General features: G+C 38.0%; 1 protein-coding gene across 1 annotated transcript in view; it reads left to right on the forward strand.

The window, feature by feature from the left end:
• Positions 1–13,035, forward strand: part of DDX42 (DEAD-box helicase 42) — a 65,148-nt gene that overhangs the window by 739 nt on the left and 51,374 nt on the right. Inside the window, exon 2 of the mRNA XM_077163556.1 lies at positions 12,214–12,447. Within this exon, the coding sequence (XP_077019671.1) occupies positions 12,230–12,447 (218 nt within the window). The 5' untranslated portion in view covers positions 12,214–12,229. The remainder of the gene's footprint in view (positions 1–12,213; positions 12,448–13,035) is intronic.

Here is a 13,035-nt window from a genome sequence, read left to right on the forward strand (position 1 = left end):
GCGGCCCTGGCGCCCGAGGCGGGATGGGAGTGCGAGGTTGAGGCCTCGAGGGGTCTTTCCGAGCCAAGTCACCCGGGGGCCCCTCCCACGGCTCCAGCTTCTCTCGCAACTCCTGGAGGCCCAGTTGGCGGCTTTCCGGAGGCGGTGCCCGCCCGGCGAGGAAAAGGATTTGCAGTGAGCCGGGCTCCGAGGCAGGGATCCTCCATGGGAAGGATTTTAACCAAAGTAGGCATCAGTTGGGAGAGGCAAACCTCCAAATTTGGGGGACCCGATAGGCAAAAGTTACCAAATCGGAAGACTGTAAAAAGATGTGGGTGATTTTTATGCAGCCCGAGTAGATCATAGCGTCACACAAACTTTTCTGCGGGCCTACTTGAGAGCATAGCTGATTGAGTAAATAATGTATATGGAGTTGCAAGCATCCGCACCGATAATATAAGGAAAAGCTGTCATACTAGTAGAAAGTTTGGGGGATCATAGCCCCTTATCACCTTAGTGAAGCATTTCCCCATTATGCTGCCCACTCCTATAGGCTGTCAGTCCTTTTCCTCTAGGTTCCTTGTATATGCTTTTTTGTAAATGATATGTTTCCCGTAGCTATCCTTCCCTCATATACACACACCCAGGAGCTCGTGAAAGGCAGGAATCGTCTTAATTCACTTTAAGTTTCCAGAGCCAAGCCCTGTTCTGGCACATAGGAAGTGAGCAAAAAATGTTTCATACAAAAAATAATTTTTAGACTTTCAGCAGTGAAAACCAAACATGTTTTGATATTCTGTACCTAGAAGGGACATTATATAGCCTAATCTTTAACTCATTCAGGAAATATTTTTATTGGTGTCTGCTTGTGTGCCTATTCTCTTGCTCTGTTCTAGGAGTAGGACTGTATCCAACCCGTACCCTTATGTAACTTAATTTTTAGAGGGTGAAAGAGACAATGAACAGATAAATATATCATACTGTATGTTAGAAGATGCTTAGTGTCTTAGAAAAAATAACAAAAGAGAAATGGGAAGCTATTCTTCCCACTTGACATAGGATGTTCAGGGGAGTCCTTACAGACAAGCTGATATTTAAGTAAATAGTGTAAGGAGGTGAGGGAATGAGCCACAGTGAGATACATCTGAGGAAAGGAACTTTCCAGGCAGAAGTACAGCAAACGTAAAAGCCTTCAAAAGCACAATGTCTGGCCTATTCGAAGAACAGAAAGGAGGCCAGTGTGCCTGGAGCACTGTAAGCAAAGGAGGGAGTAATTGTAGATAAGGTTGGGGATAAGAAAGACAGAACAACCAGGGACTTTTTGGCTGTTGTGAGGATTTCATCTTTACTCTGAGTGAGATGGGAACCTTTGGAGAGTTGTGAGCAGAGGAGTGATAAGATCTTACTCACACTGGGATAGTTTAGTGTAAATTATGGAGTGCAGTTTGTTGTATTTGAGTATTTATAAAATAGATATTCATGTTATCAGTTCTTAGTTTCTTTAAGCTAACAGAAAGGGAAGAGTTGTTTTTAAAACAATAGCGCCCCAGTAATTACTTATGTTTGGCCTTAGAAGAATATGATGAAATTCTTGGATTTTATATAGATTCTTAATTTAAGAACTGACAGGTATATAGATTTTCTCAAGGCAGTTTATTAGATAGAGTAAATACTATCAGCCGTTACTAGAACTCTTTCTCTCACCTCCAAAACACAAGTGATAAAGTAATATGTTTCATATAATCACTTGTATATGGCCCACTATTTTAAAAGTCATTTAAATCATATCTTGTTGTTCACCATAGCCCAAAACACAAACTGCAGCCACATTGTCTTCCTTATATATTGTGTGCTTATGCTCACTTTCTAGCTTTTGCTAGCTCTACCCTTTGTCCTTGAATGCCTTCTTTCATCGTACTTTTTTACTCAACTTGTACCTTTCTGTGCTTATTCCGGGTCCTAACTCTTTTATGAAGCCTACCCTGACTGGGGCAGTTCACAGTGAGCTCTCACATTTTTAGTGTCATGTGACACTTAGATATGGAATCCCAGGGTTGAAAGAGAACTGAGAGATCTAGCTTGCTATTCTTCATTTTACCCATGGAGAAGCTGATTCTTGGAGAAACAGTGATAACAATAACAGCGGCTAACACATATTGAGCATTTGCTGTATGTCAGGCTCTGTTCTAAGTCGATGTTAGTGTAGTAACTCAAATTTTCATACCAGCTCTGTGAAATAGGTGAAATTCTTGCCATTTTACAGATGAGGAAACAGGTAAATAGTGGCAGAGCTAGGGCTTGAACAGTCAGCCTGGCTCCATAGTCTGTTAATTTACTCTGTTATGATTTTTTACAAAATCAGTATTTTTAGTGTCTGGAGCCATACCACTTGGTTCTTGATTTTATGCTGTATTGAATTTTTCTCAGCCAAATTGTAGATCTTTTTTTTCAGTATATTAAATAAACTTGAATAATTAGTATCTACTCTGAAAAACATACCATAGGAGATAAAAAAAATGAATATTTTTCTTCACCTATGAAATCTGTAATATGGAGTAGAAACAAGAACACAAGTGGTTATAACTTTAAACATCAAGTGTTTTAAAACTGGAAAGGCAGTTTGAAGAGGGAGATACCAACCACTTCTCTCAAGGGAGCTCATGTTTGTGTCATAGCTCTAGAAATTGATATTTGTGGTGGGCTTTAAGGAAAGTTGGGATTTTGGTAGGTAGATAGAGTTTAAGATTTGGTAAAGTGGAACTCCCAAGTAGAGGGCACAGCATGCACCAAAGTGCATCGTTTTCTTGAAAAACTGAGTGTATGTATGAAAATTTTGGGAAATGCGAATGGAAAAGTAGTTGGTTGCGACAACGGAGGGTCTCATGCTAGCCTGATTAACTGTGGAGGGTTATTGAAGGGAGTGGCAGAATCAGGAATGTGCATTAGGAAGATTTGGGGTCAGAATTAGGAAGAACCTGGGAGAAGAGAGTTTTCACTGAGCATCTGATTGCCCTTTGGGCATGAGTTTCTTTAGTCACCAACTCTAGAGACCTACTCTGTCAAAGAAGGTCAGACTTGATTTTCTCTCTTCACTATTTCTGATTCACTGTTATTCAACATGTTATTCTTTATCACATAAAGTCTCTTCTTATATTTGCATGTTGTAGGTACTGCCTCTAAATGCGTCTTACCATCATCTATATGTCCAGTAGCATAGATATTCTTTGAATAGTAGAGTTGCAAGGTCTTGCATGTAGTACTCATTTTGGATCTTGCTGAGTCTGAAAACTGTTAAGAAACTCTCACCTGTCAGGTTCACACTGCCTGCCTGTTTTTGGCAACTGTCAGATTTGTAAAACAGATATTTGATTTACTTCTTTTGTAATTTGAGCTCTTTGATTGTTTAGTAGGACTGACTAATTTATTGGTATCTGTCCTTATCCTTTTCTCCTTCCCTCCAGTCTGGGGGAAGAGTTGTTCACTCATCTTGTTACAAAAGATTTCGATCCTGTCTCCTTGGTTCTCTTCAAAGACCTTGTTCCTACAATTTTCATCCTGCCTTTCAATTTTTCTATTGGCCTGTTCTCTTTAGCATATAGCATGTTTAAAGTTCTTCCTTAGAAATCAGAATTCCTCTAGTCATTATCCCTTCTATCACTGGTAAATGGCATAGAATTCCTCTAGTCAGTGTCTCCTTCCTATCACTGGTAAATAGCATAGAAAGTAATGTATTCTGTTCACCTAGTCCTCACCCTTTGCTGCTTATTTACCAGTCGCTTTCCTCCCCTCCCAAGTTTTGACGTGGGTTTCTTTTCCTCCCATTCCTAAATAATGATAATCCCTTTTCTTTCTGTGCCTTCTCCCTACTAGCTCATCTACATCAGTAACCTCAAATTCAGATGCTTTACATCAAATCTGTAGCTTCATCCCACATCCCTTTCTATCCTCATACCCTACCTGGCATCTCTCCTTTGCTGATCCACAGGTACACATCTCTCCACTATTCCATGCCTGGTACTTTTAGGTTTCCATCTCTGTTAATGACATCCCCTCTTTTCTCCTTTCTCACACCCACTTTTTTAGTTTAGGATTTTGTCACTTTACATCTGTGTTGTATAATAGCCTCCTACCTACTTTCTTTGCCTCTGGCTTTTCCTATTATCTCTCTGACTTTTTTTTTTTTAATTCATTTATTTATTAATTAAAAAAATTAAACAAATGAACTAAAACATTAATATGTGATCATTCCGTTCTACATATATAATCAGTAATTCACAATATAATCACTTAGTTGCATATTCATCATTTCTTAGAACATTTGCATCAATTCAGAAAAAGAAATAAAAAGACAACAGAAAATGAAAAAAGATTATACATACTGTATCCCTTACTCCTCGCCTTCATTGATCACTAGCATTTCAAACTAAATTTATTTTAACATTTGTTCCCCCTATTATTTATTTTTATTCCATATGTTCTATTTGTTGACAAGGTAGATAAAAGCAGCATCAGACACAAAGTTTTCACAATCACACAGTCACATTGTGAAAGCTATATCATTATCAAGAAACATGGCTACTGGAACACAGCTCTACATTTTCAGGCAGTTCCCTCCATCCTCTCCATTAAATGTTGAATAACAAGGTGACATCTACTCAATGCGTAAGAATAACCTCCAGGATAACCTCTGGAATCTGTTTGGAATCTCTCAGCCATTGACACTTTGTCTCATTTCACTCTTCCCCCTTTTGGTCGAGGAGGTTTTCTCAATCCCTTAATGCCGAGTCTCAGCTCATTCTAGGGTTTTTCTCAATCTGTCTGACTTTTTTTTTATTAATTAAAGAAAAAAAAGAAATTAACACAACATTTAGAAATCATTCCATTCTACATCTGCAATCAGTAATTCTTAACATCATCACATAGGTGCATGATCATCAATTCTTAGTACATTTGCATCAATTTAGGAAAAGAACTAGCAAAACAACAGAAAAAGATATAGAATGTTAATATAGAGAAAAAATAAAAATAATAATAATAGTAAAAAAGAAAAAAAAAGATACAAACAAAAAAAAACCTATAGCTCAGATGCAGCTTCATTCAGTGTTTTAACATGATTACTTTACAACTAGGTATTATTGTGCTGTCCAGTTTTGAGTTTTTGTATCTAGTCCTGTTGCACAGTCTGTATCCCTTCAGCTCCAATTGCCCATTTTCTTACCCTGTTTCTAACTCCTGCTGAACTCTGTTACCAGTGACATATTCCAAGTTTATACTCGAATGTCGGTTCACAGCAGTGGGACCATACAGTATTTGTCCTTTAGTTTTTGGCTAGACTCACTCAGCATAATGTTCTCTAGGTCCATCCATGTTATTACATGCTTCATAAGTTTATCCTGTCTTAAAGCTGCATAATATTCCATCGTATGTATATACCACAGTTTGTTTAGCCACTCGTCTGTTGATGGACATTTTGGCTGTTTCCATCTCTTTGCAATTGTAAATAACGCTGCTATAAACATTGGTGTGCAAATGTCCGTTTGTGTCTTTGCCCTTAAGTCCTTTGAGTAGATACCCAGCAATGGTATTGCTGGGTCGTATGGCAATTCTATATTCAGTTTTTTGAGGAACCGCCAAACTGCCTTCCACAGTGGTTGCACCATTTGACATTCCCACCAACAGTGGATAAATGTGCCTCTTTCTCCGCATCCTCTCCAGCACTTGTCATTTTCTGTTTTGTTGATAATGGCCATTCTGGTGGGTGTGAGATGATATCTCATTGTGGTTTTGATTTGCATTTCTCTAATGGCCAGGGACATTGAGCATCTCTTCATGTGCCTTTTGGCCATTTGTATTTCCTCTTCTGATAGGTATCTGTTCAAGTCTTTTTCCCATTTTGTAATTGGGTTGGCTGTCTTTTTGTTGTTAAGTTGGACAATCTCTTTATAAATTCTGGATACTAGACCTTTATCTGATATGTCGTTTCCAAATATTGTCTCCCATTGTGTAGGCTGTCTTTCTACTTTCTTGATGAAGTTCTTTGATGCACAAAAATGTTTAATTTTGAGGAGCTCCCATTTATTGAATTCTTTCTTCAGTGCTCTTGCTTTAGGTTTAAGATCCATAAAACCGCCTCCAATTGCAAGTTCCGTAAGATATCTCCCAACATTTTCCTCTAATTGTTTTATGGTCTTAGACCTAATGTTTAGATCTTTGATCCATTTTGAGTTAACTTTTGTATAGGGTGTGAGAGATGGGTCTTCTTTCATTCTTTTGCATATGGGTATCCAGTTCTCTAGGCACCATTTATTGAAGAGACTGTTCTGTCCCAGGTGAGTTGGCTTGACTGCCTTATCAAAGATCAAATGTCCATAGATGAGAGGGTCTATATCTGAGCACTCTATTCGATTCCATTGGTCGATATATCTATCTTTATGCCAATACCATGCTGTTTTGACCACTGTGGCTTCATAATATGCCTTAAAGTCAGGCAGCGTGAGATCTCCAACTTTGTTTTTTTTCCTCAAGATACTTTTAGCAATTCGGGACACCCTGCCCTTCCAGATAAATTTGCTTATTGGTTTTTCTATTTCTGAAAAATAAGTTGTTGGGATTTTGATTGGTATTGCATTGAATCTGTAAATCAATTTAGGTAGGATTGACATCTTAACTATATTAGTCTTCCAATCCATGAACACGGTATGCCCTTCCATCTATTTAGGTCTTCTGTGATTTCTTTTAACAGTTTTTTGTAGTTTTCTTTGTATAGGTTTTTTGTCTCTTTAGTTAAATTTATTCCTAGGTATTTTATTCTTTTAGTTGCAATTGTAAATGGGATTCGTTTCTTGATTTGCCCGTCAGCTTGTTCATTACTAGTGTATAGAAATGCTACAGATTTTTGAATGTTGATCTTGTAACCTGCTACTTTGCTGTACTCATTTATTAGCTCTAGTAGTTTTGTTGTGGATTTTTCCGGGTTTTCGACGTATAGTATCATATCGTCTGCAAACAGTGATAGTTTTACTTCTTCCTTTCCAATTTTGATGCCTTGTATTTCTTTTTCTTGTCTAATTGCTCTGGCTAGAACCTCCAACACAATGTTGAATAATAGTGGTGATAATGGACATCCTTGTCTTGTTCCTGATCTTAGGGGGAAAGTTTTCAATTTTTCCCCATTGAGGATGATATTAGCTTGTGGGTTTTTCATATATTCCCTCTATCATTTTAAGGAAGTTCTCTTGTATTCCTATCTTTTGAAGTGTTTTCAACAGGAAAGGATGTTGAATCTTGTCAAATGCCTTCTCTGCATCAATTGAGATGATCATGTGATTTTTCTGCTTTGATTTGTTGATATGGTGTATTACATTAATTGATTTTCTTATGTTGAACCATCCTTGCATACCTGGGATGAATCCTTCTTGGTCATGATGTATAATTCTTTTAATGTGTTGTTGGATTCGATTTGCTAGAATTTTGTTGAGGATTTTTGCATCTATATTCATTAGAGAGATTGGTCTGTAGTTTTCTTTTTTTGCAATATCTTTACCTGGTTTTGGTAAGAGGGTGATGTAGGCTTCATAGAATGAATTAGGTAGCTTTCCCTCCACTTCGATTTTTTTGAAGAGTTTGAGGAGAGTTGGTACTAATTCTTTCTGGAATGTTTGATAGAATTCACATGTGAAGCTGTCTGGTCCTGGACTTTTCTTTTTAGGAAGCTTTTGAATGACTGCTTCAATTTCTTTACTTGTGATTGGTTTGTTGAGGTCATCTATGTCTTCTTGAGTCAAAGTTGGTTGTTCATGTCTTTCCAGGAACCCGTCCATTTCCTCTAAATTGTTGTATTTATTAGCGTAAAGTTGTTCATAGTATCCTGTTATTACCTCCTTTATTTCTGTGAGGTCAGTGGTTATGTCTCCTCTTCCATTTCTGATCTTATTTATTTGCATCCTCTCTCTTCTTCTTTTTGTCAATCTTGCTAAGGGCCCATCAATCTTATTGATTTTCTCATAGAACCAACTTCTGGTCTTATTGATATTCTCTGTTGTTTTCATGTTTTCAATTTCATTTATTTCTGCTCTGATCTTTGTTATTTCTTTCCTTTTGCTTGCTTTGGGGTTAGTTTGCTGTTCTTTCTCCAGTTCTTCCAAGTGGACAGTTAATTCCTGCATTTTTACCTTTTCTTCTTTTCTGATATAGACATTTAGGGCAATAAATTTCCCTCTTAGCACTGCCTTTGCTGCGTCCCATAGGTTTTGATATGTTGTGTTTTCGTTTTCATTCGCCTCGAGGTATTTACTAATTTCTCTTGCAATTTTTTCCTTGACCCACTCGTTGTTTAAGAGTGTGTTGTTGAGCCTCCACGTATTTGTGAATTTTCTGGCACTCCGCCTATTATTGATTTCCAGCTTCATTCCTTTATGATCCGAGAAAGTGTTGTGTATGATTTCAGTCTTTTTAAATTTGTTAAGACTTGCTTTGTGACCCAGCATATGGTCTATCTTTGACAATGATCCATGAGCACTTGAGAAAAAGGTGTATCCTGCTGTTGTGGGATGTAATGTCCTATAAATGTCTGTTAAGTCTAGCTCATTTATAGTAATATTCAGATTCTCTATTTCTTTATTGATCCTCTGTCTAGATGTTCTGTCCATTGATGAGAGTGGTGAGTTGAAGTCTCCAACTATTATGGTAGATGTGTCTATTTCCCTTCTCAGTGTTTGCAGTGTATTCCTCACGTATTTAGGGGCATTCCGGTTCGGTGCATAAATATTTATGATTGTTATGTCTTATTGTTTAATTGTTCCTTTTATTAGTAGATAGTGTCCTTCTTTGTCTCTTTTAACTGTTTTACATTTGAAGTCTAATTTGTTGGATATTAGTATAGCTACTCCTGCTCTTTTCTGGTTGTTATTTGCATGAAATATCTTTTCCCAACCTTTCACTTTCAACCTATGTTTATCTTTGGGTCTAAGATGTGTTTCCTGTAGACAGCATATAGAAGGATCCTGTGTTTTAATCCATTCTGCCAGTCTATGTCTTTTGATTGGGAAATTCAGTCCATTAACATTTAGTGTTATTACTGTTTGGATAATATTTTCCTCTACCATTTTGCCTTTTGTATTATGTACATCATATCTGATTTTCCTTCTTTCTACACTCTTCTCCATACCTCTCTCTTCTGTCTTTTCGTATCTGACTCTAGTGCTCCCTTTAGTATTTCTTGCAGAGCTGGTCTCTTGGTCACATATTCTCTCAGTGACTTTTTGTCTGAGAATGTTTTAATTTCTCCCTCATTTTTGAAGGACAATTTTGCTGGATATAGGAGTCTTGGCTGGTAGTTTTTCTCTTTTAGTAATTTAAAGTATCATCCCACTGTCTTCTAACTTCCATGGTTTCTGCTGAGAAATCTACACATAGTCTTATTGGGTTTCCCTTGTATGTGATGGATTGTTTTTCTCTTGCTGCTTTCAAGATCCTCTCTTTCTCTTTGACCTCTGACATTCTAATTAGTAAGTGTCTTGGAGAACGCCTATTTGGGTCTAATCTCTTTGGGGTGCGCTGCACTTCTTGGATCTGTAATTTTAGATCTTTCATAAGAGTTGGGAAATTTTTAGTGATAATTTCTTCCATTAGTTTTTCTCCTCCTTTTCCCTTCTCTTCTCCTTCTGGGACACCCACAACACGTATATTTGTGTGCTTCATATTGTCCTTGAGTTCCCTGATCTCCTGTTCAAATTTTTCCATTCTTTTCCCTATAGTTTCTGTTTCTTTTTGTAATTCAGATGTTCCATCCTCCAAATCACTAATTCTATCTTCTGTCTCTTTAAATCTATCATTGTAGGTATCCATTGTTTTTTCTATCTTTTCTACTTTGTCCTTCACTTCCATAAGTTCTGTGATTTGTTTTTTCAGTTTTTCTATTTCTTCTTTTTGTTCAGTCCATGTCTTCTTCATGTCCTCCCTCAATTTATCGATTTCGTTTTTGAAGAGGTTTTCCATTTCTGTTCGTATATTCAGCATTAGTTGTCTCAGCTCCTGTATCTCATTTGAACTATTGGTTTGTTCCTTGAACTGGGCCATATTTTCAATTTTCTGAGCGTGATCCGTTATCTTCTGCTGGCGTCTGGGCATTTAGTCAGATTTCCCTGGGTGTTGGACCCAACAGGTTGAAAGATTTTTCTGTGAAATCTCTGGGTTCTGTTTTTCTTATCCTGCCCAGTAGGTGGCGCTCGTGGCACATGTTTATCTGCGGATCCCACCAGTAAAAGGTGCTGTGGGTCCTTTAACTTTGGAAAACTCTCACTGTCAGGGAGGTTCGCCAGCCGAAGCGGCTTGGAAGAGTGCCAGTCCGAATCTCCCAGCCGGCCCGGGGATCTGAACGCGGGGAGGGTCGCCAACCGCCGCAGCCCGGGAGAGCGCCTGTCCGAATCTCCTAGCCGGCCCGAGGCGCCAAGCGTGGCGGGAGGGTGCCAGCCGCCCCAGCCCGGGGAAGTGCACTGTTCCCAGCCGGACCGGGAAACCATGTGTTTGGAAGGGACCCCGGTCACCATTCTCCGCGGCCTGGGGATCTCCGATCCAATTCTCCCAGTTGGTCCAGTCGGGCCGCGTGTGGGGGGGGCACCAGCCGCCACAGCTTGAGAGGACCGCCTGTCCAATTCTCCCAGCCGGCCCGGGAAGGAGGGAGGGAGGGACTCCGGCCCGGGGAAGCCAGCGCCCATCTGCGATCTCACTGGCGTGGGTTCTCCCAGCCAGTCAGCCATTCCAGAATGGGGTACGCTGTCTTCTTGATCTCTGTCGTGGCTCCAGGAGCTGTTCTGTATCGTTTCTACTCCCCTAGTAGCTGTTCTGGAGGAGGAACTAAGACCCGCGCGTCTTACTAAGCCGCCATCTTCTCCAGAAGTCTTTTTTTTGTTTGTTTGTTTTTTTTTAACATGGGCAGGCACCAGGAAGCAAACCCGGGTCCTCTGGCATGGCAGGTGAGAGCTGTGCCTGCTGAGCCACCATGGCCTGCCCTATAGTTTCAGTTTTGCTTTAAATTTTTTTGTGTATAAACATGCACATAGAAAAGATAGCAAGAGATATTGACAAAATTACTTATCTGGGAGAGGAAATTTTAAATTTTGTTCGGTTTTGTTACATGATTTTCTATAAATCTTAAGTACCTTTTGTCATTTAAAATTTTTTTTTTTCTGTTAAGACTAATAAAATTATAAAGTGGGTCGGTCACAGATGGTTCAGCGGTAGAATCCTTGTCTTCCATATGGGAGACCTGGGTTCAATTCTTGGATTATGCACTCAAAAACAAATTTTTTTTGTAAGGTGTTGTTTGTAAAATGATTTTATAAATACACAAGAAATCCTTACATTGTAAACCTTACCTATAGACTAACTGAATACTTAAGGCAAAATATTAATGAATAACTTTTCTTTCTGGCTAATGTTATACCCAGCAGTTGTTCAGTAAATGCGTGGGTTATAAGTACTCTTCAAAGACAGATGCTGGTCTTATCCTTTAAGTTTTGATTCTTTGATTTTTCTAGATACCGTTATAACATGACCCTCAATTTTAGAACTGTTTTCCTGATAGCACCTCGATACCTGTTTTAACCAGCATTATGTTATAATTGTTTTTTGTTTCTGTCTTCCTGCTAGACTGTAAGTTCCTTGAGGGTAAAGATTGAGATAGGTTTTTTTATCTTGGTGTCTTCAATCACCTAACACTGTGCCTAGCAGATTCCCAATAAATATTTGTTGCCTTATAAGTGTTTTTATCAGCTTAATAAGATGTTAATTAGAAATGAAATTCTTTGAGGCGGATGATTTCAAATATTGTATTCTTGTTTGGTTTGAGAGCCCACTTAAATGAATAAAAATTTCTTTAGTGTTTTAGAAAATATAATTGTTTGGTTAAAGTTAGCGTATCTGAAATATAAATTTATAGTTTTAGTTGATAAGTGAAAATTTTAAATAAAATTGTTGGTTGACCCATCATTTTCTCCTTCCCTTCCAAAGTGAGCATTACCATAAATTTGGCATGTATTTTTCTAATATATTTTAATTCTTTACAGACATGTATGTATGAATAGTATATATTTTTGCTTCATTTGTATTTTATTTTAAATAAATATAATCATATATTTAAAAAATGAAATTGTAGGTAGAGGTCTGAAGAGATGTAAAAATCAGAGGGATATTTATAAGTTTCAATTTATAGTAATGTTATCTTGATCCTAACAGATCAATTACTGACACCATGAACTGGAATAAAGGTGGCCCTGGCACTAAGAGAGGATTTGGTTTTGGGGGTTTTGCCATTAGTGCTGGAAAGAAGGAAGAACCAAAACTCCCACAACAGTCCCACAGTGCCTTTGGGGCAACCAGTTCTTCAGGATTTGGAAAGTCAGCTCCACCGCAGCTCCCTTCTTTCTACAAAATTGGATCTAAACGGGCCAACTTTGATGAAGAAAATGCGTAAGTTCCTTCCTAGTAATTTTAGCAAAGGTTGGGCTTTGGAGTGTTTATTCTATAAGCAGAAATTGAGGCAAGGAAACCATTTGTTTCCTAAATAATACTATGACTTCTTAAATTGGTTATCTTGCTGAATTGCATTGTTCCTAGTAAGTTAACTTGTCGGTTTCTTTTAGTCATTTGTAAAGTATGTAATCCTTGAGTGCTTTGACACCATATAAATTTATTTGCAAATACAGGCAATTGCCAGAACTGGAAAGAACACCTAAGTTCTTAAAACTATTATGCTGTAATATCTTACAGTGAGTGGAAAAATCTACTTAGATCTTTGCCCATATGTCTTTGGAAACATTTACCAATTCTGTTTCTTTAACTTGATTGTCTAATACGCTTGTTATAAAAAGCTGGGGTTTGAAGGTTTGAGCTCCAATTTCTATAGATTGTAATTTCTCCTTTGCCTGAAGCTAAAGAAGTCTCTTTTTGTTATTTCCAACCCATTTGTGATACTGCTTAAGAGTTCTTTTTAATGAAAAATTCTTAAGATTGAAGTTTTTAGATTTTTTAAAGTACACAACAGCATTTTAGTAATGT

Source organism: Tamandua tetradactyla, chromosome 6, assembly GCF_023851605.1.
Source record: "Tamandua tetradactyla isolate mTamTet1 chromosome 6, mTamTet1.pri, whole genome shotgun sequence".
Lineage (NCBI taxonomy): Eukaryota > Metazoa > Chordata > Mammalia > Pilosa > Myrmecophagidae > Tamandua > Tamandua tetradactyla.